Below are 26,586 nucleotides of genomic sequence, written 5' to 3'. Positions count from 1 at the left end.
TCTGCTTGTATAAATCTACCTTGCAATTGAGCTGAAACTAAAAATAAATCAATTCTAGAAAATGAATTATGCCGTGCCAAGTGAAAAGAATAGTCTTTTTTTCAGTAGGGTTCCATTTTCTCCATATTTCCACCAAATTTAAATCCTTCATTGCCTCAATAATTTTCTTTGCCATTTTAGTTCTCTTCAGAGTCTTTGGAGATTTATATAACAAAGGATCTAAACAACAATTAAAGTTCCCTCCCACTAAAATATTTCCATTTGATTGGTTCAAATTTTAAAAAGTATCTGTAATAAATACTTCATAATTCTAATTCAGTGCAGAAACATTCATCAAAGTTCAGGCTTCCAAAAAAATTTTACAGTTCACCACCAAAATCCTACCAGCATTAACAAAAAAAAATCCAAAATAAACGATACTTTCTTATTTACCAAAATGGCTACTCCTCTGGCCTTAGAATTAAAAGATGAAGCAATCACATGTCCTACCCAATCTCTTTTCAATTTCAAATGTTCCTTCTCAGTTAAGTGAGTTTCTTGCAAAAATGCTATATCCTCCTTCAACATTTTAATATAATCCAATACTCGTTTCTGTTTTATTGGATGATTTAACCCCTTAACATTAAATGTTGCAAAATTCAAATTATTCATGATCACCTATAGAGTGGCGGTTAACAAAATTTTCTCTTACAATTAAACCGGCTCCCTCTCTATAAAAATCCCCAAAAAAAGGAAAAAAAGAAACAACAAAAACTCCCCCCCCCCCCCCACTTAATAACTCAACCATCAAATACAAACACAAAAATTCTCCACCTCCCTCCCAAACTGCTAAGCAGTCCCCCCCTCGTTGATCGATGTGGTCGATACCACTAGAAACAGCAGGACATCTGCCTCTCCCTGGCCAGCCTTCTAAAAAAAATTGAAAACTGATTGTCCAGTCTGCTTTATAATATCTTTCGCCTCATCAATCAGCTGTAGCATCTCCATCTTCTGCAGTTCGCTCTAATTTCCATTCTTGACTTTACGAACATTGATGCTGGTTTCTTGGAAAGATCAAAACTCAGCTTATTATCTGGGAAAGAATTAGCAAAGGTTAAGGCATCTTGATCTTTCTCAAACAACTGAAATGGAGACGGCCTGTAGAACACTTTCAGAACAGCCGGATATCTAAATGTCGACCTGTAACCCTTCTTCCACATCACCGACTTAGCTTGATTAAACTCCTTACGCTGCTGTATAACCTCCTGACTTAAATCCGCGAACCATTATTGGATTCTGATCAATTCGGGCTTTCTTCACTGTAAGATGCAAAATTGTCTCCCAATCTTGATATCTTAAACTTCTAATTAAAACTGCTCTTGGAGGTTGTCCTGGAAAAGGTTTTCTTCTTAACACTCGATGAGCCGTATCCAATTCCAATCCATCAGGAAACGCTTCCACCTCTAATATTTCTGGAATCTATTTATGAAAAAAATTTGTAGGGTCTTGACCTTCAAAGTCCTCTGGAAGTCCAACTATCTTTACATTATTCCATCAACTTTGATTTTCCGGAGGAGTCACGTGATGGAGTAGTGGCCGGTCGGGGAACTCCAGCCCTCTCCAGAAAAGTAAAAAAAAGACAGTGAAAAATCAAAGGCACAAACACAAAAAACAAAATAAAGTGAAAATAAAGGTGTGGAGAAAATGGCAGCGAAAAAAGAAAAGTCAAAAGCAACGGGAAGAAGAGAAGAAGAAAGGACGTCGGAAGAAGAAGGTGAAGGCGTTACCTGTCTGAGGAGGCCCGCCGCGGAGAGAGAAGCCCGCTCCCTGAGGTCAGTCGAAGCCCCGAACTCGGGACTACAAAAATGGCTCACGGAGCCAAACAAAAGTGCGCAACCGCGCATGCGCGATGCGCAAGACAAAAATAACACTGACGGGAGGGGGGACCAGCTGAGGAGTCGATCTCTACAGCTGAATATGACAACCACAACAAAGCAGCAAGAGGAAAACATAGAAAATAACGAGAACAAGAAAGAAGAGAGTAAAAAGAAATCAAAGAAACAACAGATGACTAACCCAGAGGAAGAAGACCAGCACCAAGACACTTCTAGTAAAAATAAGAAGACCAAAAATACCCAACAAAATAAAACAAGCAAACCAGCAAGAAAACCAGAAGAGACAGAGGTAAAGGACACAGATCCTGGAGTGGACTCAGAAGAAGAGGAGGAAGAACACAGAGAAATGGAAGATGAAGGGAAGGGCAAGTACATGGATATTTATTTTTTAAAGAATATATGGAAACAGTAAAAGAATGGCAGTCACAAGAATTCAGTGAAATAAAAAAAAGAGTAAAAAGTACAGAAGAAAAAATGAATAGATTAGAGATGATCATGTCAGATATAGGAAAAGGAGTGGACAAGGTGGAAGAACGAGAAACAGCCATAGAAATGGAAGTAGATGACTTAAAAAAGAAATTAGAAGAATCTGATAAAAAAGTTAGAGACACAAGAGCTGTTAGCTCAGAAAATAGATATAATGGAAAATTATAATAGAAGAAACAATATAAAGATAGTGGGCCTTAAGGAAGATGAAGAAGGCAAGAATATGAGAGAATTTATAAAAGAATGGATCCCCAGGGTCCTAGAAAGACCAGAATTACAGGAAGAAATGAAAATAGAAAGGGCACACAGAACATTACCCCCTAAACCACAACCACAACAAAAAACCAAGATCCATTCTAGTAAAATTCCTAACATATACAACAAGAGAAAATATATTGATCAAAGCAATGAAGAAACTAAGAGAAGACAAAAAGCCACTGGAATACAAAGGTCAAAAAATTTTTTTCTATCCAGACATAAGTTTTGAACTCCTGAAGAAGAGGAAGGAGTTTAATACAGCAAAAACGATCCTATGGAAAAAAGGATATAAATTTTTTTTAAATTTTTTTATTTTTCACAGTATAGATCACATTATTCAAGATATACACATTTCTCCTTTCAAATATATACAGTGTCGTTTTCTCCCCCCCTCCCTCCTCCCCTCCCCCCCCCACCTCCCCCTCCATCCATTCAAAACTCTGAGTCCAAGATACATCAAACCCATCAAACAATGTTGTCACTCAACATTAACGAACAAAAACTTCCACTGAGTCAATTCTTTCCATTCTCTTTTCCTTTTGTCATTTTAGGTGATAGATGTCCCGGTAGGTTTTCTCTATTATATTCCATGTACGGCTCCCATATTTGTTCAAATAATGTTATATTATTTCTTAAACTATATGTTATTTTTTCTAATGGAATACATTTATTCATTTCTATATACCATTGCTGTATTTTCAAATTATCTTCTAATTTCCAGTTTGACATAATACATTTTTTTGCTACAGCTAGGGCTATCTTAACAAATCTTTTTTGTACACCCTCCAAATCAAGTCCAAATTCTTTATTTTTTATGTTACTTAGGAGGAAGATCTCTGGGTTTTTTGGTATATTGCTTTCTGTAATTTTATTTAATATCTGGTTTAGATCTTCCCAAAATTTTTTCACCTTTTCACAAGTCCAGATTGCATGAATTGTTGTTCCTATTTCATTTTTACAATGAAAACATCTGTCAGATACTGTTGGATCCCATGTATTTAACTTTTGAGGAGTGATATATAACCTATGTATCCAATTATATTGTATCATACGTAATCTCGTATTTATTGTATTTCTCATAGTTCCTAAACATAACCTCTCCCATGTTTCCTTTTTTATCTTTATGTTTAGATCTTGTTCCCACTTTTGTTTAGTTTTATCATTTATTTCCTCATTCTCCTTTTCTTGTAATTTGATATACATGTTTGTTATAATTTTTTCAATTATCATTGTGTCTGTAATCAGATATTCAAAATTGCTTCCTTCTGGTAACTTCAGACTACTTCCCAATTTATCCTTTAAATAGGATTTCAATTAGTAATATGCCGGCACTGTATCTTGAGTTATATTATATTTATCCTTCATTTGTTCAAAGGATAATAATTTATTCCCCGAAAAACAATTTTCTATTCTTTTAATCCCTGTTTTCTCCCATTCTCTAAAAGACAGGTTATCTACCGTAAAAGGGATTAGTTGATTTTGCGTCAGTATTAGTTTTGATAATTGGTAGTTTGTTTTATTTCTTTCTACATGAATCTTCTTCCAAATATTAAGCAAATGGTGCAATACTGGAGAATTCCTATGTTTTACCAATTTTTCATCCCATTTATATAATATATGTTCAGGTATCTTCTCCCCTATTTTGTCTAGCTCTAATCTAGTCCAATCTGGCTTTTCTTTTGTTTGGTAAAAATCTGATAGATACCTTAATTGTGCGGCTCTATAATAATTTTTAAAATTTGGCAGTTGTAAGCCTCCTTGTCTATACCATTCGGTTAATTTATCTAGTGCTATCCTCGGTTTCCCCCCTTTCCATAAAAATTTCCTTTTTATTTTCTTTAACTCCTTAAAGAATTTTTCTGTCAAGTGTATTGGCAGTGCCTGAAATAGATATTGTATCCTTGGAAAAATATTCATTTTAATACAGTTTATCCTTCCTATTAGTGTTAATGGTAAGTCTTTCCAATGCTTTAAATCTTCCTCTATTTTTTTCATTAGTGGATAATAATTAAGTTTATATAGATGGCTGAGGGTTTTATTTATTTGTATACCTAGGTATCGTATTGTTTGCATTTGCCATCTAAACGGTGATTCTTTCTTAAATTTTGAGAAATCCGCATTATTCATTGGCATTGCTTCACTTTTATTTGCATTAATCTTGTATCCCGACACTTCTCCATACTCCTTCAATTTCTTATGTAATTCTTTTATTGATGTTTCTGGTTCCGTTAGGTATACCATAACATCATCTGCAAATAAACTGATTTTGTATTCCTTGCCTTTTATTTTTATCCCTTTTATTTTATTTTCTGTTCTTATCAGTTCTGCAAGTGGTTCTATGGCTAACGCGAACAATAAGGGCGATAGTGGGCATCCCTGTCTTGTTGATCTGCTTAAGTTAAAATGTTTTGATACATATCCATTTACTGTCACTCTTGCCAATGGCCCCTTATATAATGCTTTAATCCAATTAATATATTTCTCTGGTAAACTAAATTTTTGTAGTACCTTGAATAAATAATTCCATTCTACTCTGTCGAAGGCCTTCTCTGCGTCTAAAGCAACCGCTACTGTTGGAGTTTTATTTCCTTCTACTGCATGAATTAAGTTAATAAATTTACAAATATTATCTGTTGTTCGTCTTTTTTTTATGAATCCAGTTTGGTCTAGACTTACTATTTTTGGTACATAATCAGCTAATCTGTTTGCTAATAATTTAGCTATTATCTTGTAATCTGTGTTAAGTAGAGATATTGGTCGATATGATGCTGGTGCAAGTGGATCTTTCCCTGCCTTTGGTATTACTGTAATTATTGCTGTTTTGCACGAATCTGGTAAGCTTTGTGTTTTATCATTCTGGTTGATTACTTCCAGAAGGGAAGGAATTAATAAATCTTTAAATGTTTTATAGAATTCTATTGGGAGACCATCCTCTCCTGGTGTTTTATTATTCGGCAGATTTTTTATTGTCTCTTGTATTTCTACTATTTCAAATGGTTCTATTAATTTATTTTGTTCCTCTGTTTGTAATTTCGGTAGTTCAATTTTAGTTAAGAATTCATCTATTTTGCCTTCTTTCCCTTCGTTTTCAGTTTGGTATAATTGTTCGTAGAATTCTCTGAAATTTTCATTAATTTCCGTTGGATTATATGTGATCTGTTTGTCTTTTTTCCTTGATGCCAATACCATTCTTTTAGTTTATCTGTCTTAAGCTGCCACGCTAGAATTTTGTGCGTTTTTTCTCCTAGTTCGTAATATTTCTGCTTTGTCTTCATTATATTTTTCTCCACCTTATATGTTTGAAATGTTTCATATTTTATTTTTTTATATACCAATTCCCTTCTTTTAGTTGTGTCTTCCTTCCTTGCTAATTCTTTCTCTATATCTGCTATTTCCTTTTCCAACTGTTCTGTTTCCTGATTGTAATCCTTCTTCATCTTAGTTACGTAACTTATTATTTGCCCTCTGATGAACGCTTTCATTGCATCCCATAATATAAACTTATCCTTCACTGATTCCGTATTTATTTCAAAATACATTTTAATTTGTCTTTCTATGAATTCTCTAAAATCCTGTCTTTTAAGTAGCATGGGGTTTAATCTCCATCTATACATTCTTGGAGGGATGTCCTCTAACTCTATTGTCAATATCAAGGGTGAATGGTCCGATAATATTCTAGCTTTATATTCTGTTTTCCTAACTCTATCTTGGATACAAGCTGATAACAGGAATAAATCTATTCTTGAATATGTTTTATCTCTATCCGAATAATATGAATATTCCTTTTCCTTTGGGTGTTGTTTCCTCCATATATCCAAAAGTTGCATTTCTTGCATCGGTTCAATTATAAATTTGGTTACTTTATTCTTTCTGTTAATTTTTTTCCCGGTTTTATCTATGTTTGAATCCAAATTGAGATTGAAATCCCCTCCTATTAATATATTCCCTTGCGTATCTGCTATCTTCAGAAAAATATCCTGCATAAATTTTTGATCTTCTTCATTAGGCGAATATATATTAAGTAAATTCCAAAACTCCGAATATATCTGACATTTTATCATTACATATCTCCCTGCTGGATCTATTATTTCCTCTTCTATTTTAATTGGTACATTTTTACTGATTAATATAGCCACCCCTCTAGCTTTTGAGTTATATGACTCTGCCGTTACATGTCCTATCCAATCTCTCTTTAATTTCTTGTGCTTCACTTCAGTTAAGTGTGTTTCTTGCACAAATGCAATATCAATTTTTTCTTTTATCAGTAAATTTAGCAGTTTCTTCCTTTTGATTTGGTTATGTATTCCATTAATATTTAAAGTCATATAGTTTAATGTAGCCATTTTATACTTTGTTTATCTTTCCCTTCCGTTTCCTCATCATCACCTTTCTTTCTCATCCATTTCTGCTTTCTTTCTTTGAACAGTTTATAAGACAACATTTTTAACACATCAAACATTCCCCAAAAAAAGGATATAAATTTATGCTAAAGTATCCAGCGGTGCTTAAAATAGTTATTCCAGGGCAGCAAAACAGACTATTCTTGGATCCAGAGGAAGCACGAAAATTTGCAGAACAACTACAAAACAGACAGAGAGAGGAAGATATGTAATGAGAACCAAAATGACCACAAACTATATGTATGTGTGTATGTATATATATATAAAAAAAATAGAGTATAGGTAAGAACTAAGAAGGGAAGAATTAAGAGAGTGACCTTTGTTATACATGAAGATTAAAATCTTTTCTGGGGGGGGCTGGATGGGGAAGAATTATGGTCACCACGAAATCAGTTGACGCTTGCGAGTGAATTCGCAAATCCAAATGGAGAGGGGAGATGTGGTTGCCTGACAAGGGACAAAGGGCAACTCAGGAAGGGGAGGGGATAGTGGGGTTAAAGGAATTTTAGATAGGAGAATAATGGAAATATTTTATGTTTTAGAAATGTCTTATAATGTGTTCAAAAAAAGAAAGCAGAAATGGATAAGAAGGAAAGGTGATGATGAGGAAACAGAAAGGAAAGATAAACAAAGTATGAAATGGCTATGTTGAACTATATGACTTTAAATATTAATGGAATACATAACCAAATCAAAAGGAAGAAACTGCTAAGTTTACTGAAAAAAGAAAAAATTGATATAGCATTTGTGCAAGAAACACATTTAACTGAATTGGAGCACAAGAAATTAAAGAGAGATTGGATAGGACATGTAACAGCAGCGTCATATAATTCAAAAGCTAGAGGAGTAGCTATATTAATCAGTAAAATGTACCAATCAAAATAGAAGAGGAAATAATAGACCCAGCAGGGAGATATGTAATGATAAAATGTCAGATATATTCGGAGTTTTGGAATTTACTCAATGTATATTCACCTAACGAAGAAGATCAAAAATTTATGCAGGATATCTTTTTGAAGATAGCAGACACGCAAGGGAACATACTAATAGGAGGGGATTTCAACCTTAATTTGGATTCAAACATGGATAAAACTGGGAAAAAAATGAACAGAAAGAACAAAGTAACCAAATTTATAATTAAATCGATGCAAGAAATGCAACTTTTGGATATATGGAGGAAACAACACCCAAAGGAAAAGGAATATTCATATTATTCGGGTAGGCATAAAACATACTCAAGAATAGACCTATTCCTGTTATCAGCTCACATGCAAGAGAGAGTTAGGAAAACGGAATATAAAGCTAGACTATTATCGGATCACTCACCCCTGTTATTGGCAATAGAGTTAGAGGACATCCCACCAAGAATGTATAGATGGAGATTAAACTCCATGCTACTTAAAAGGCAGGATTTTAGAGAATTTACTAAATGACAAATTAAAATGTACTTTGAAATAAATACAGAATCAGTGAAAGATAAGTTTATACTATGGGACGCAATGAAAGCATTCATCAGAGGGCAAATAATAAGTTATGTAACTAAGATGAAGAAGGACTACAATCAGGAAACAGAGCAGTTGGAAAGGGAAATAGTAAAAATAGAAAAAGAATTAGCAATGAAGGAAGACACAACTAAAAGAAGAGAATTGGCAGATAAAAAAATAAAATATGAAACACTACAAACATATAAGGTGGAGAAGAACATAATGAAGACAAAACAGAAATATTATGAACTAGGGGAAAAAATGCACAAAATTCTAGCATGGCAGCTTAAGACAGAACAAGCTAAGAAAATGGTATTGGCATCAAGGAAAAAAGACAAACAGATCACATATAATCCAACGGAGATTAATGGAAACTTCAGAGAATTCTATGAACAATTATATCAAACTGAAAACGAAGGGAAAGAAGACAAAATAGATGAATTTTAAACTAAAATTGAACTACCGAAATTACAAACAGAGGAACAAAATAAATTAACAAAACCATTTGAAATAGAAGAAATACAGGAGATAATAAAAAAACTACCTAATAATAAAACACCAGGAGAGGATGGATTCCCAACAGAATTCTATAAAACATTTAAAGATTTATTAATTCCTCCCCTTTGGAAGTTATCAACCAGATTGATAAAACACAAAGCTTACCAGATTCATGCAAAACAGCAATAATTACAGTAATACCAAAGACAGGGAAAGATCCACTCGCACCAGCATCATATAGACCAATATCTTTACTTAACACAGTTTATAAGACAATATCTAAACTATTAGCAAACAGATTAGCTGATTATGTACCAAAAATAGTAAATCTAGACCAAACTGGATTTATTAAAAAAAGACGAACAACAGACAATATCTGTAAATTTATTAACTTAATTCATGCAGTAGAAGGAAAAAAAGCTCCAACAGTAGCGGTTGCTTTAGACGCAGAGAAGGCCTTTGACAGAGTAGAATGGAATTATTTATTCAAAGTACTACAAAAATTCAGCTTACCAGAGAAATATATTAATTGGATTAAAGCATTATATAAGGGGCCATTGGCAAAAGTGACAGTAAATGGATATATATCAAAACAATTTAACTTAAGCAGATCAACAAGGCAGGGATGCCCACTATCTCCCTTATTGTTCGCATTAGCCATAGAACCACTAGCAGAACTGATAAGAACAGAAAATAAAATAAAAGGGAGAAAAATAAAAGACAAGGAATATAAAATCAGTCTATTTGCTGACGACATTATAGTATACTTAACAGAACCAGAAATATCAATAAAATAATTACATAGGAAATTGAAGGAATATGGAGAAGTGTCGGGGTACAAGATTAACGCAAATAAAAGTGAAGCAATGACAATGAATAATGCGGATTTCTCAAAATTTAAGAAAGAATCACCATTCAGATGGCAAACGCAAGCAATGCGATACCTAGGTATACAAATAAATAAAAACCTCGGCCATCTATATAAACTCAATTATTATCCACTAATGAAAAAATTACAAGACGACTTAGAGCATTGGAAAGACTTACCACTAACACTGATAGGAAGGATAAACTGTATTAAAATGAACATTTTCCCAAGGATGCAATATCTATTTCAGACATTACCAATACGGTTAACAGAGAAATTTTTCAAGCAGTTAAAGAAAATAATGAGGAAATTTTTATGGAAAGGAGGGAAACTGAGAATAGCACTAGATAAATTAACAGAATGGTATAAACAAGGAGGCTTACAACTACCAAACTTTAAAAATTATTATAGAGCCGCACAATTAAGATACCTATCAGATTTTTATCAAACAAGGGAAAAGCCAGATTGGACTAGATTAGAACTAGATAAAATAGGGGAGAAGATACCTGAACATATATTATATAAATGGGATGAAAAATTGGTACAACGTACGAATTCTCCAGTATTACATCATCTGGTCAACATTTGGAAGAAGATTCACATAGAAAGGAATAAAACAAATTACCAACTACCAAAACTAATACTGACACAAAATCAGCTAATCCCTTTTACAATAGATAACCTTTCCTTTAGAGAATGGGAGAAAAAAGGGATCAAAAGAATAGAAAATTGTTTTTCGGGAAATAAATTATTATCCTTTGAACAAATGAAGGATAAATATAATATAACTCACGATACAGTGTTGGCATACTACCAACTGAAATCCTACTTGAAGGACAAATTGGGAGGCAGTCTGAGGTTACCAGAGGGAAGTAATTTTGAATATGTGATTACAGACACAATGATAATCAAAAAATTTGTAACAAACATTAAACTAATTAAACTACAAGAAAAGGAGAATGAGGAAACAAATGGTAAAACTAAACAAAAATGGGAACAAGATCTAAACATAAAGATAAAGAATGAAACATGGGAGAAGTTATGCTCCGGAACTATGAGAAATACAATAAACATGAGGTTACGTATGATACAATATAACTGGATACACAGGCTATACATTACACCTTAAAAGTTAAATAAATGGGACCCAACAGTATCTGACAGATGTTTTCGCTGTAAAAAAGAAATGGGAACAACAATTCATGCAATTTGGACATGTGAGAAAGTGAAAAAATTTTGGGAAGATCTAAACCAGATATTAAATAAAATCACAAAAAGCAATATACCAAAAAACCCAGAGATCTTCCTCCTAAGTAACATAAAAAACAAAGAATTTGGACTCGATTTGGATGGAGCACAAAAAAGATTTGTTATGATAGCCCTAGCTGTAGCAAAAAAATGTATTATTTCAACCTGGAAATTAGAAGATAACTTGAGAATACAACAATGGTATATAGAAATGAATAAATGTATTCCATTAGAAAAAATAACCTATAATTTAAGAAATAATATTACAATATTTGAACAAATATGGGAGCCATACATGAAACACAATAGAGAAAACCTACCGTGGACATCTACCACCTTAAATGAGAAGAGAATGAAAAGAACTGACTTAGTGGAATTTCTTGTTTATTTTTATTGAGTGACAACATTGTTTGACGGGTTTAATGTATCTTATTTTCTGAACTTTAAATAATTGGGAGTGGAGGTGAGGGAGGGAGGGAGGGGAGGAGGGAAGGGGGAGAAAATGACACTGTATATATTTAAGAAGGAAAATGTATGTATCTTGATCAATATGGTTTATAGTGTGAAAAATAAAAAATTAAAAAAAAACTTTTATTTTCCAAAGAATCAATTTTTTGCATAAACAAATTCTTTTGCATATCCCACCCAGATACTGATTTTTCCACTTTCTTGCATCTTTCCTTTACTTCGTCCACCGCAATAAAGCATTTTTTAAGATCTTCTTTCATAGCTGCAATTTCTCCACGCACATCTGAAATTTTACTTTTCACATCCACAAGTTGTTCATCAACATTATGAAAACCAGTGGTTATATAAGTCATAATATTTTCATTCTGTTTTGTTAACTCCTCAAACATTGTAACCACATCAGATCCAGGTGAAGGATTAGAAGTAGGTGAAGTAACATTTAAAAGAAGAAGCCATTTTTGTAGTTTTGGGCCTATCTTCCATTGTTTCAGCTGCCATCAATAACAATAACGGTGTTTGTAAATCTGTACACAGTTACAGTATCTGTCATGTTTTGTCCGGTAGGACTGCACTGAACGGTGTTTGTAAATCTGTACGCAGTTATGGTATCGGTCGTGTTTAGTTCGATGGGACTGGGTTGGATGGTGTTTGTAAATCTGTTCAGAGTTATGGTATCGGTTGTATTTAGTCCAGTGGGACTGGCCTGGACGGTGTTTGTAAATCTGTACATAGTTTCAGTATCAGTCATGTTTAGTCCGGTGGGACTGCGCTGGACGGTGTTTGTAAATAACATAACATATAACATAACATAACAATTACAGCACGGAAACAGGCCATTAGGCCCTTCTAGTCCGCACCGAACCAAACACCCCTTTCTAATCCCACCTCCCTGCACAATGCCCATAACCCTCCATCTTCTTCTCATCCATATACCTGTCCAACCTTTTCTTAAATAATACAATTGACTCCGCCGCCACTATTTCTCCCGGAAGATCATTCCACACAGCTACCACTCTCTGAGTAAAGAAGTTCCCCCTCATGTTACCTCTAAACCTCTGCCCCTTAATTCTTAACTCATGTCCTCTTGTTTTAAACTTTCCTCCTCTTAACGGAAATAATCTATCCACATCCATTCTGTCTATCCCTTTCATAATCTTAAATACTTCTATCAAATCCCCTCTCAACCTTCTACGCTCCAAAGAATAAAGACCCAATCTGTCCAATCTCTCCCCATACTCCAGATGCTTAAACCCAGGCAACATTCTGGTAAACCTTCTCTGCACTCTCTCCACTCTGTTTATATCCTTCCTATAATTAGGCGACCAGAACTGCACACAGAACTCCAAATTAGGCCGCACCAACGTCTTATACAATCTCAACATCACCTCCCAACTCCTATATTCCATGCAATGATTGATAAAGGCCAGCATACTAAAAGCCTTCTTCACCACCCTATTCACGTGAGTTTCTACCTTCAGGGAACGATGTACCGTCACTCCTAAATCTTTCTGCTCTTCTGTATTTCTCAATGCTCTCCCATTTACCACATATGTCCTATTCTGATTCTTCTTACCAAAATGAAGCACCTCACACTTATCAGCATTAAATTCCATCTGCCATTTTTCAGCCCACTTTTCTAAGCAGCCCAAATCCCTCTGCAATCCTTGAAAACCTTCTTCATTATCCACTATTCCACCTATCTTAGTATCGTCTGCATATTTACTAATCCAATTCACCACCCCATCATCTAGATCATTAATGTATATAACGAACAACAATGGGCCCAATACAGATCCTTGAGGCACACCACTGGTCACCGGCCTCCAACCTGACAGACAATTATCCACTACCACTCTCTGGCCTCTCCCTTTCAGCCAATGTTCAATCCATTTGACTATCTCAAAATTTATACCTAAAGTCTGCACCTTCCTAACTAACCTTCCATGTGGTTACTTATCGAAGGCCTTACTGAAGTCCATATAGACAACATCCACTGCGCTACCCTCATCCACATTCCTAGTCACCTCTTCAAAAAATTCAATCAGATTGGTCAAACATGACCTTCCTCCCACAAATCCATGTTGAGTGCTCCTGATCAGACCCTGTCTATCCAGATGTTTATAAGTACTATCTCTAAGAATTTTCTCCATTAATTTACCTACCACAGACGTCAAACTTACAGGCCGATAGTTGCCAGGCTTCCTCCTTGAACCCTTTTTAAATAACGGAACCACATGCGCAATGCGCCAATCCTCCGGCACTATCCCCATATCTAATGACATTTCTGTACACAGTTACAGTATCTCTCGTGTTTAGTCCGGTGGGACTGCGTCGAACGGTGTTTGTAAATCTGTACACAGTTCCCGTATCTGTCGTGTTTAGTCCAGTGGGACTGGGCTGGACGGTGTTTGTAAATCTGTACACAGTTACGGTATCGGTCGTGTTTAGTCCTGTGGGACTGGGCTGGACGGTGTTTGTAAATCTGTACACAGTTCCCGTATCTGTCGTGTTTAGTCCAGTGGGACTGGGCTGGACGGTGTTTGTAAATCTGTACACAGTTACGGTATCGGTCGTGTTTAGTCCTGTGGGACTGGGCTGGATGGTGTTTGTAAATCTGTACACAATTACGGTATCAGTCGTGTTTAGTCCAGTGGGACTGGGCTGGACGGTGTTTGTAAATCTGTACACAATTACGGTATCAGTCGTGTTTAGTCCAGTGGGACTGGGCTGGACGGTGTTTGTAAATCTGTACACAATTACGGTATCAGTCGTGTTTAGTCCAGTGGGACTGGGCTGGACGGTGTTTGTAAATCTGTACACAGTTACGGTATCGGTCGTGTTTAGTCCAGTGGGACTGGGTTGGACAGTGTGGTGTGATTGAGAGAACTAATGTGTGATCTCTCTGTTGCGATCCCCTTTGTGCGTTTTATTAAGGATCTTTCCTGTGTCCACTCTCGTTGAACTCACCGCACTTTTCCCTCACCATACAACCCCCTCGCAACCCCGCCCTCACAGGTCTTCCAGCTTGCTGCTCACTTGGTGTACTGGGGCAAGGCAATTGTCATCTACCCACTCTGTGAGAACAACTTCTACATGCTGTCTCCCGATGCCGATATCTGCATGTGAGTGATATTTTTAAAAATTCAGACGTACAGCCCTTCTGGTCTACGTGTCCGCGCCGACCAATTACAGCCCATTATCCTGCATTTTGAACGGGAGGAAGAATCCGGAGCCCTGGAGAAAACCCACGCAGACACAGGGAGAATGTACAAACTCCTCACCGACAACCCGTTCCCTAAAAATGTTTTGCTGCTGATTTTCGTTTGGACTCGACATCTGATGCCTCTCAGGTCAGTGTCCAACAAGAGTCGGTCAGCATTGACACATTGCAGCTTTCTACAGTTGCAATCTCCTAGTGAAACCTTTAACCACGTCCATCACTGACCACACCATTTGAGATCGGCCAGGATGAAGTCCGTGAGCGAGTGCAGAAAATTAATTTTCAAGGACGTGTCAAGCTTCCCAGTTCTTTCGGCTTGAAGTGGACTTAAAATATGACGGGAAATCACAGCAATAGGTTATATCTAACAAACAGGATGTGATGGGACATTTTAAAGGTGATTTTCGTGATCAGCAGCCCAAAATCTATTAAATACACCCCTAAGCATTCGTTGTCCAGTATTAACGTCCACGGCCCATCCCACCCCTCTGAGCCAAGATCCCTCTCGACTTTTTTTTTCAATCACAGTTCCTTTAAACATGACGGTTCCCCCCTCTGACAGCTTCTTCCTGACGTTCTGGAACCATAAGAACAATATGGAAAACAGGCCCTTCTCATCTGTGCCGAACCATTGTTTCTGCCCAGCCCCACTGACCTGCACCCGGTCCATATCCCTCCCATCTTCATATCTGTACAAATTCTTCTTAAATGTTAATATTGAACCCTTCAGCTCGTTCCATACTCCCACCACTCTCTGAGTGAAGAATTTCCTCCTAAATGTTTCCCCTTTCACCCTTAACCTCTGGTTTGAATCTCACCCATCCTCAGTGGGAAAAACCCGACCTACATTTACACTGTCTGTCCCCCTCATAATTTTAGATACCTCGATCAAATCTCCCCTCGTTCTTCTACGGTCCAGGGAATAAAGTCCGAACCTGTTTAACCTTTCCCTGTAACCAGGTAACATCCTAGTAAATCTTCTCTGCCCTCTTTCTAATTGATATCTTTCCTGTGGTTTGGTGACCAAAACTGCACACAATTCTCCCAATTTGGCCTCACCAATGTCTTGTACAACTTTACCATCACATCCCAACTCCTGGACTTTGATTTGTGAAGGCCAATGTGCCAAGAGCTCTCTTTGCAACGCTGTCCACCTACGACGCCACTTTCAGGGAATTATTTCTCTGATCCCGGATCCCCCTGTTCTCCTCAGTGCCCGAACATTCACCATGTATGTCCTTTATTGATTTGTCCTTCCAAAATGCAATACCTCACCCTTGTCTGCATTAACCTCCATTGGCCATTTTCCAGCCCATTCTCCCAGCTGGTACAGATCCCTCTGCAAGCTTTGAAAACCTTATTGCTGTCTACAACGTCTCCAATTTTAGTGTCGCCTGCAAATTTGCTGATAGAATTAGCCACATAATCATTGATACAAACGACAGCAAACACTGGTCCCAGCACCAATCCCTGAGGATACCCCTCATCACAGGCCTCCAGTCTGAGAAGGAATTGTCCACCACCACTTGCTGGCTTCTCCCGTCCAGCACTCCTTCACCATGAACTTCAGCAGCTGAACCTTCCCGACTAACCTCCCGTGCGGGACCTTGTCAAAAGCGTCACTAAAGTCCATTTAGGCCTTTCCTTCGTCAGCTTTCTTGGTAACCTCCTTGGAAAAACTCTACCAGATTGGTTAAACATGGCCTACCACACACAAAGCCATGTTGCTAATCAGTTTCTGGATATCCAAATAATTGTATATCTGATCTTCGAACACTTTCTAGTGATTTACGTCAGGCTCACCTGCCTATAATGTCTAGGGTTACTTTTGGAGCCTCTTAAACAACAGAACATCGTGAGCTACCCTCCAACCCTCCGGCACCTCCCCTGTGGCTAAAGGACATTTAAATATTTCTGCCAGAGCCCCTGCAATTTCTGCACAAACCTCCCTCAAGGCCCGAGGGAATATCTCATCAGGCACTGGGGATTTCTCCACCGTCATTTGCCTTAAGACAGTGAGCACCTCCTCTTAATCTGTATAGGTTCTATGACCTTGTTTTGCTGACTGTAAAAAAACACACAGTAAATGCTGGAGGGTCTCACCCGGTCTCGCAGCATCCAGCGGACATAAAGATATGAAGACCAATGTAGAGTCCAGCCCCACACAAGGTGTTAATTGGATAAGATAAGGGGAGAGGTGATGATTGATTTTTTTTGTCTGTGTGAAAGGAGGCAGAGGGAAGAGGGAGCCTTGGTGGTGGGAAGAGAGGGGGAGAAGGTCCCCTCAACATCGGCGAGCACCTCTGTCTGCCGCAATAACGCGGATCTCCCGGCGACCGTCGGTTCCAATTCCCTATCCCGTTCCCTTGCCCACATTGCTTTGTCTCCTACCAATGCCAAATAGGCTGGTTGAGATCCTCTGGTGTTTTACTGCAACCTGCTGTCTTCTCTCTTCCCTCCCACCCCCAACCCAGATTTTCTCCCCTCACCGAAAGGTTCTCCCAGCGATTCCCCAGGAACAACCTCCTTGGAGTCCTCTCCAAATTCTCACTGCCAACCTCCCTGTCGCAGTTCAAGAACCCCCTCGCTCCACCTGTCCAGGAGGTAGGTCCACTGTGGAAGGCTGAGGCCCAAGTTAACGGCAGGATTCTTGCTTGTGTGGTGGAGCAGAGGGACCTGGGTGGGGGGTGGGTGGTGGGGGGGGTGGTCTGTGACCATCATTCCCTGAAAGTTGCCTCACAGGCAGTTAAAGCTAATGGGGCATTAGTTTTTGTAAGTCAAAGGAGGGACACGGCTCCACAAGACTCTGGTTAGACCACACTCGGAGTCCTGTGTCCGGTTCTGGTTGCCTCCTTTCAGATTCATTTTATTGACAGAGTTATATGACAAGATATTTCATGATAGAGGGAACGGCCCAGTGACTCCTTCCCAGGGCACCCCTGCTCAATACAAGGGAGGCCTGGCTTGAGAGCGGGATCTTCAAGGAAAGTTTTAGAGCAAGGTGTTTTTTTAACCCAGAGCACGGTTGGTACAAGGAACACATGACCTGGGTCAGCACTGAAGACAGGTACCGTGGTGGATTCCAAGAGATGGCTTGTGGTGCCCACAGAGGAAGGGTCAGCCTGTATTGTCCTATGACCGAGGGGGAGGGTGAGAGGTGGGGCGAGGTGATAGGCCTGGTAATTCATGCTAGGCCATGGAGGGGGCCCCAGCGAGGGAAAGCCACCCGCAATGCCAGGGTGCACGAGCAAGAATCCAGGGTGATGGCGGCGGGGAGAGGGGAATGGGGGCGGTGGTTGGATGGCAGGAGCTCGATGGGCTGAAGGGTCTGGCCACGTGGTTGAAATTCTTTTCACACATTCAGCCTTTGCTTCCCTCTCCTTTGCTCTGACCCTCTCCCCCGGACCCATCTCCCCCCCCCCACCCCCTCACCCATCTGTCCTCCACCTCCCCACCCGTCTCGATCCCTTGACTCCCTCCCTGCTTTTTCCCCCTCTCTCCCCTCCACCATCCCCTTTCTCTTTCTCTCCCCTCCGCCTCTCTCTTCCTCCATCCCCTCCTCTCCTCCTCTGTTCCCTTTCTCTTCCTCTCCTCCTCTGTCCCCTTCTTTCTCTCCCTCCCCTCCTCCTCTCTCCCCTCATTCTCTCTCTCCCCCTCCTCTGTCCCCTTCTTTTCCTCCCCTCCTCCCCCTCCTCTCCTCCTCTGTCCCCTTATTTCTCTCCCTCCCCTCCTCCTCTCTCCCCTCATTCTCTCTCTCCCCCTCCTCTGTCCCCTTCTTTCCCTCCCCTCCTCCCCTCCTCTCTCTCCCCTCCTCTCCTCCTCTGTCCCCTTCTTTCTCTCCCTCCCCTCCTTTCTCCCCTCATTCTCTCTCTCCCCCTCTGTCCCCTTCTTTCCCTCCCCTCCTCCCCTCCTCTCTCTCTCGCCTCCTCTCTGTTCCCTTCTTTCTCTCCCTCCCCCTCCTCCTCTCTCTCCCCTCCTCTGTCCCCTTCTTTCTCTCTCTCTCCCCTCCTCCCTCTCCCCTCCTCTCTCTCCCCTCTTTCTCTCTCCACCCTTTCTCCCTCCCCCTTGCCAACTCCCTCCCCTTCGCCCCTGTCTCCCCCCTCTCCCCACCCCCCTCCGCAGGCCCAGCTGGTCCACATGGTGATCTGGATGCTACAGGAGCGGCTGCTTGTCCAGCTGCACACGTACGTCTGCCTGATGGTGCCCCCGAGGGAGGAGGAGGTGATGGGGCAGGACGACGACAACCTGGTGTCCTCCCGCGTCGGGGGCCGAAGCCTCAGCGCCCCCAACGCCCTGAGCTTCGGCTCACCAAGTATGTCCATTTGTTGGTGGGGGGGGTCCACTTTCAACAGCAGCCCAGCCCTTGCTTGTGTGGTAAACAAAGGAGACTGCAAGCCAAAGTCCATAAGACAAGGGAGCACAAATAGGTCATTCAGCCTGTCGTGCCTGCCCCGCTGCTCAATCACAAGCTGATCCATTCTCCCACTCAGTCCCACTGCCCGGCCGTCTCCCCATAACCCTGGCTCGTCCAGAACCTCTGCCTTAAATACTTCCAGCGACCCGACTTCAACAACCACCCGTGGCCACAGATTCAACACCCCACTCCGGCTGAAGGAACCTCCCCCTGCATCTCTGTCCTACGCAGACACCCTTCAATCCTGAAGTTGTCCCGGACTCTCCCACCACAGGGGAAGCAACCTCTCCAACGTCAGCACATCATCGAGGAGCCCAAAACTGCTCACAAATTCTCCCACGTGAGGCCTCACCAGGGCCTTGTAAAGCCTCAACATCACATCCCTGCTCTAGACCTCACCAGGGCCTTGTAAAGCCTCAACGTCACATCCCTGCTCTAGGCCTCACCAGGGCCTTGTAAAGCCTTATCATCACATCCCTGCTCTAGGCCTCACCAGGGCCTTGTAAAGCCTCAACGTCACATCCCTGCTCTAGGCCTCACCAGGGCCTTGTAAAGCCTTATCATCACATCCCTGCTCTAGGCCTCACCAGGGCCTTGTAAAGCCTCAACGTCACATCCCTGCTCAAGGCCTTACCAGGGCCTTGTAAAGCCTCAACGTCACATCCCTGCTCTAGGCCTCAACGACACATCCCTGCTCTAGGCCTCACCAGGGCCTTGTAAAGCCTCAACGTCACCAGGGCCTTGTAAAGCCTCAACGTCACATCCCTGTTCTTGGACCCAATTCCTCCCGAAATGAACATGGTGAGCTAGCTTGTGTCCACCCAACTTCCGCTAACTTCCCAAGAGATTAACTGGTTGCTACATCTACTAAATCCCGAGCCCGGTGCCAGCACATTAACACGCCCCTGCGGGACTGCCTCGATCACTCTCGCGGGTTGCTTCCCCCTTCCTTCTTGCCCTGTCCACTGGTCTCGTTCTGGTTCACGGTCGGTTCAGGGTCTTGTACTTTGATCAGAGACCTACCCTCACTCAACAGGGGTGTGCCTCAGGGATTGGTACTGGGATCAGTGTTGTTTGTCATCGATATCAACAATCTGGATGATCATGTGGGGAATTGGATCAGCAGGTTTGCAGATGGCACTAAGATCGGGGGCATTGTGGACAGCGAGGAAGATTTTCAAAGCTTGTAGAGGGACCTGGACCAGCTGGGAGAATGAGCTGGAAAATGGCCGATGGAGTTTAATGCAAACAAGGATGAGGTGTTGCATTTTGGAAGGACAAACCAAGAAAGGACGTACACGTTGAACGGTTGGGCACTGAGGAGTGCAGTAGAACAGAGGGATCTGGGAATACAGAGACATAATTCCCTGAAAGTGGCGTCACAGGTGGACAGGGTTGTAAAGAGAGCTTTTGGCAAATTGGCCTTCAGAAATCAAAGTATTGAGTCCAGGAGTTGGGACATTATGGTAAAGTTGTACAAGTCATTGATGAGGCCAAATTTGAAAAATTGTGTGCAGTTTTGGTCACCGAACTACAGGAAAGATATCAGTAAGATAGAAAGAGGGCAGAGAAGATTTACTGGGATGTTGCCCGGACTTTAGGAACTGAGTTACAGGGAAAGGTTAAACAGGTTCAGACTTTATTTCCTGGAGCATAGGAGAACAAGGGGTGTTTAAAATTATGAGGGGGACAAACAGAGTAAATGTAAGTCGGCTTTTTCCACTGAGGGTCGGTGAGATCCAAACCAAAGGACATGGGTTAAGGGTGAAAGGGGAAAAGTTTAAGGGGAACCTCTTCACACAGAGAGCGGTAGGAGTGTGGAATGAGCTGAACTGGTGAATGCGGGCTCAATTTTAACATTTAAGAAGAATTTGGACAAGTACATGGATGGGGGTACAGACTGGGTGCAGGTCAATGGAAATGGCTCAACACAGATTAGAAGGGACGAATCTGTCCAATGTCATAGATCAGAGGTACAGTCCCTTCGGCCCACTGAGAGTGCTGGCCAGTTGCGTTGACCCACAGGGTTTCTGGCTACCTAAGCTGGGATCCGAGCTTGCTTGTTGGGGTGAGATTAACCCCACCTCCCTTCCCCCCCCCCCTCTTCGCCTTGCAGCCAGCAGCGACGACATGACACTGACCAGCCCCAGCATGGACAACTCCAGCGCCGAGCTGGTCCCCGGCTCCGACTCCCCACTTGGTAAACGCCTGACAGAGAACCTGCTGGCCAGTCTGTCCGACCACGAGAGGAAGGTGATCCAGAACATTCCGGCCGCCCAGAACCCTGAGGACCTGCGCATGCTCGCCCGGTAAATGCTGGCAGAGGGAGGTGGGGGGGGAACGGTTCGCGGGGCAGCTCAATTGGTCACAAGGGGGCTGAAATAGGCTCATTCCAGCCCATCGGGTCTGCTCCGCCATTCTAACTGCGAGCTGATCCATCCTCCCACTCCCTGGTTTTCTCCCCGTCACCCTCAATGTTCTGACTGAACAAATACCTGTCAGTCTCTCCTTTTTCTCTTTGGAGTGTAGAAGGATGAGAGGAGACTTGATAGAGGTCAACAAGATTCTGAGAGGCAGAGACAGGGTGGATGGCCAATGCCTGTTTACCAGACAGCAGAGGATGTCCATAGAAAGTGAAGGGAGAAAATTTTTTTTTACACAGAGAGTTGTGGAGGACTGTAATGCCTCGCCAGGGGATGGTAATGGAGGCTGGAACATTTAAGAGACTCTTAGACGGGCCCACGGATAGAAGAAAAATAGAAGGTTATGGGGTAGGGAGGGATTAGTACTTTTTTAAGGAATGGGGCAGCATAACATGAAGGGCCAAAGGGCCTGTACTGTAGGTTTGAGGAAATACACCTAACGACCTCACCTCCACAGATGCACGACCCTTTGCCTAAAGAAACATTTCTAATCGTCCCTGAAGTTGTGGCCTCTTGTCCTGGACTCCCCCACAGTGGGAGTTACATCCTTGCCACATCCATTCCGTCCAGGCCTTCCAGCTTTGGAAAGGCCTCAATGAGGTCCCCCACCCTCACGTCTGCCTGTGGCCTCCTGCACTGGCCAAACCAAGACCACCAGTGAACTGGAGGAGCAGAACCCAACTTTTACACCCGAGCGCTCTCAAGTTGGGCAGCATCAGCACAGACGTCTCTGGTCTATGTTCACCCTCCCTTCCCCGTCTCCTATCCACCCCCTTCAACACTCTATCCCCCTTCTTGCTAGTGTGCCCTCCGTCCCCTGAGGGTCCCCCTTCACCATTTTGTTCAGGCACCTGCCGACATTATTCCAGGGCTCGAGCCCGAAATGTCGGTTCTGTATCTTTGCTGTGTAAAGGACGCTGTTTGACCTACAGAATTCTTCCAGTATCGTGTTTTTATGTTCAACTCCACCCCCCCCGCCCCCCACCACCTCCAACTTCCACTCACAGCCCAACTAAAGTAACCCTTGTGCTATGGGATCAGTAAGGGATTGCTTAAAGTGGGATTTGCGTGGAAAGAAAAAGCTTCACCCTGTGTCCGACACCAGGAGTGTGTGACGAGACAGTACGGAAGGAGCTTCACTCTGTGTCTGACCCCGGGATTGAGATGGGACGGTGCGGAGGGAGCTTCACTCTGTGTCTGACCTCGGGAGTGTGTAATGGGACGGTGCGGAGGGAGCTTCACTCTGTGTCTCACCCCAGGAGTGTATGATGGGACAGTGCGGAGGGAGCTTCACTTTGTGTCTGACCCCAAGATTATGAGATGGAACAGTACGGAGGGAGCTTCACTCTGTGTCTGACCCCAGGATTGTGAGATGGGATGGTGCGGAGGGAGCTTCACTCTGTATCTGATCCCGGGAGTGTGTGATGGGACGGTGCAGAGGGAGCTTCACTCTGTGTCTAACCCCGGGAGTGTGTGATGGGACGTTGCGGAGGGAGCTTCGCTCTTTGTCCCACCCCGAGTGAGGTGGCGTGAACTGAAGGGTCTCCTTGTCCTCACTGCCCCTCATAGGCTCCTACACTACTTTCGTGGCCACCACCACCTGGAGGAGATCATGTACAATGAGAACATGCGGCGCTCGGTCCTGCTGACGCTGATCGACAAGTTCCGCAGCGTGCTGGTGGTGAGGAACCACGAGGACCCCATCATCTCGGTCTTCCACTCCCCCTTTGTGTGAGGGCTGGAGAGGGAGCCGTGGAAGGAGACGGATGCCAGACCCAAGCCTTCTTTCCACCCACTCCCATGGTCCTGGGGCCGCTCAGAGGCCACAATGAATGTTTGTGGGTGAGAATCTATGACTCGAGGGTGTCTGACCCCGGGAGTGTGTGACGGGACGGTACAAAGGGAGCTTCACTGTGCAACAATTTTGTGGAAAACTTAACAGCATTTCCTGTTTAAGAACAGCAGAAAACTCTCAATACATGTATTTATTGCCTCAAATATTGTTATAAATTCTGGATAATAAAATTCAGTTCCGGCAAAGAACTGAAATGTCAAATTGACGCTCATCTTCACTTGTTATCTTACATGTTCATTCTGCTGAAGACTTTGTTGCTTTTCATCGCTGTGTTAAGGGTAGTCTTCAACCTACAATTAGCAGTGGGACTGACATGGGGCTGTGGGGAGAGAAAGGGGCAGTGGGATCAGTGTAGGGACAGACACAGGGCTATGGGGAGAGAGCAGGGCTGTGGGGAGAGAGCGGGGGAGTGGGATCAGTTTGGGGACTGACACGGGGCTGTGGGGAGAGAGCAGGGCAGTGGGATTCTCATGGGGACCGACATAGGGCTGTGAGGAGAGAGCGGGGCAGTGGGATTCTCGTGGGGACCGACACAGGGCTGCAGGGAGAGAGCGGGGCAGTGGGATCAATGTGGGGCTGACACGGAGCAGTGGGTCCACTGTACAATGTCTGTGTGTGGGTGTGAAGGTAACGTGGAATGGGGAGGAAAGGTTGCTTAGAAGGTTAGAGGGAGAAAGGTGTAAAGGGAGGGGCAAGAATGGAGAGGGGAACTGGGTTGACAGAGAGGATGGAGGGAGAGTATGCTGGTGAAGATTGGGAATGGGGAAGGGTAGAGGGAGTGAAAGACAGAGGGGAGGGAATAAAGGGAGAAGGAAGGTCAGGCTGGGGATGGGATGGCAGGGAGAAGGGGGAATGTGGTAAAAGGAGAGGGGGTAGAGGTAAGGGTTATGGGAGGGGTAGGGAAAGGGTGGAGGGAGGAGATGGGGAAGGGGAAGGTGACGGGGTAGAGGGAGGAGATGGAACCATACGAACATTACAGAAACAAGCCCCTTCAGCCCATCTCTTCTGTGCCGAACAATTTTTCTGCCTCATTCCCACTGACCTGCACCCAGTTCACACCCCTCCCATCCATGTAATTCTTCTTCAATTTGAGCCCACATTCACCTCATTCCACACTCCCACCGTTCTCCACGTGAAGAAGTTCCCCCTAAACCTTTCCGCTTTCACCCTTAACCTCTGGTTTGGATCTCACTGACCCTACATTTACTCTGTCCGTCCCCCTCATAATTTTAAACACCTCGATCAAATCTCCCTCATTCTTCTACGCTCCAGGGAATAAAGTCCAAACCTGTTTAACCTTTCCCTGTAACTCAGTTCCTGAAGTCTGGGCAACATCCTAGTAAATCTTCTCTGCCTTCTTTCTATCTTATTGATATCTTTCCTGTAGTTTGGTGACCAAAACTGCACACAGATCTCCAAATTTGGCCCCACCAATGTCTTGTACAACTTTACCATAACATCCCAACTCCTGGACGCAATACTTTGATTTCTGAATGCCAATGTGCCAAAAATTCTCTTTACGACCCTGTCCACCTGTGACGCCACTAAAGTGCACTCCTCAGTGCCTGACCGTTCACCGTGTACGTCCTTTCCTGGTTTGTCCTTGGAAGGGGAGGGTGGGTGAGGGAAGGTCAGGGTACGGGAAGGGAGGTGGAGGGGGAGGGTGGGTGAGGATAAGGGATTGGGTGAAGGAGTTGAACGGACCAAGTAGGGGTGCGACAGGTCTACTTTGCTAAGAATAAACTCACCTTGTATGATCTCCCTCATCCATACAAGGGGATGTGGAGGGACACCACAGATTCATCTGTCTCCATACGTAGCGGATCGCAAAAACCAGCCCCTTGCGTTGCTGCGACGTCCTCTTGTCTAAGTCTCTCCCCGCTGGTGGATGTCTGCCCTGTCGAGCACCCTTACAATCTTCAAGACAAGTTTTTGTACAAGTCCAACTGGACAAAACAGCATTCTCCGGTCTTTGGTGCAAAACACACAGTACATACACAGGACAGGACAAGTCTTTCATCTGAACAAATAAATATTGTTTCGTGACTGAGAGTCTTGCGGGGGTCCATATGAGTGATTCATTTGGTCGTTCAGCCCATGGGGAGAAGCTGCTCCTCAGCCTGGTGGTGCTGGCTCTGATCCTCCTGGTTCTCTTTCCCGACGGGAGCAGCTGTGAGCAGGAGTGGAAGGGGGTTCTTGATGATTCAGCGCACCCTCTTCAAATATCAATCCCAGTTGATCACATCAAAGGGAGGGGGAGGGAGACCGCTCTTACAGTCCTGTGGATGGATCTCCTATCCATTTCTCTACAGTGACCGTACCGCACCCCGATACAGCCGGCCAGGACACTCTTGATACAGCTCCTGTAGAAAGTTGACGTGACAGTGCCCGGTTCAGTCTTCTCGGGAAGTGCAGTCGCAGTTGCGCCTTCCTGACCAGTGATAAGATGTTGAGTGTCCGCTATAGGTCACTAGTTACACAAGCTCCAAGGAACCTTGTTCTCTCCACTACAGAGTGGCTGTCATGTAGAGGAGGGTGGCCGTTCCTGGTCCTCCCGACATCCACGATTATCTCCTTCATCCTGTCCATGTTGAGACTCAGGTTGTTCTTGAGATTTTTCACCTCTTCTGTAGAGCGACCCCTCGCCATTGCTGACGAGGCCAGCAAATGCCGCATGATTCGCCAACTGGCCGACATTGTTGGAGTTGGGTCTGGTGACGCAGCTGTGGGTCAAGTCGCATGATCAGGAGCGGGCCAAGCCCACAGCCCCACGGTGCGACAGCGCTCGATGTTCTGCTGCCGACCCAGACAGACTTTGTGTTGATAGAAACTCGCCCCTCATATTTTGAAACCCCTAAGTTCAGATCCCGGCCTCCACTGAGAGGGTACAGTGGCAGGAGCCACCACCCCGCCCCCCATCTCCCTCGTGAAAGCCACCAAAAGGGATTAAAACTTCAAATATTGACCAAACTAGAGAAGCAAGAGAGGGTTAGGGTGGGGTGGCGTTCATCGGCAAAGGGTAGTTTGTGTAAAGCTTGCGCCCGCAGCAACGGGACTGGAGCAGGACATGCGGGGCTCCCTTCCTCCTGG

At 42.9% G+C, this 26,586-nt stretch overlaps 1 protein-coding gene across 2 annotated transcripts in view; it reads left to right on the top strand.

Annotated features, from left to right (window-relative positions):
* Window positions 1–23,701, top strand: part of nprl3 (NPR3-like, GATOR1 complex subunit) — a 50,995-nt gene extending 27,294 nt beyond the window's left edge. Inside the window, exons 9-13 of one of the 2 annotated variants that reach the window (XM_069929139.1) lie at window positions 14,732–14,934; window positions 17,279–17,408; window positions 18,927–19,116; window positions 21,335–21,527; window positions 23,211–23,701. In XM_069929139.1, coding sequence (XP_069785240.1) covers window positions 14,732–14,934; window positions 17,279–17,408; window positions 18,927–19,116; window positions 21,335–21,527; window positions 23,211–23,376 — 882 coding nt within the window. In that variant the 3' untranslated portion in view covers window positions 23,377–23,701. Of the gene's footprint in view, window positions 1–14,599; window positions 14,707–14,731; window positions 14,935–17,278; window positions 17,409–18,926; window positions 19,117–21,334; window positions 21,528–23,210 lie in introns of both variants that reach the window. The other variant, XM_069929140.1, reaches the window with a different exon arrangement.
* Window positions 23,702–26,586: the final 2,885 nt, after the last annotated feature.

This window comes from Narcine bancroftii, chromosome 3 (genome assembly GCF_036971445.1).
Source record: "Narcine bancroftii isolate sNarBan1 chromosome 3, sNarBan1.hap1, whole genome shotgun sequence".
In the NCBI taxonomy this organism is placed as follows: domain Eukaryota; kingdom Metazoa; phylum Chordata; class Chondrichthyes; order Torpediniformes; family Narcinidae; genus Narcine; species Narcine bancroftii.
This window is presented reverse-complemented; position numbering and strand designations above follow the sequence as displayed.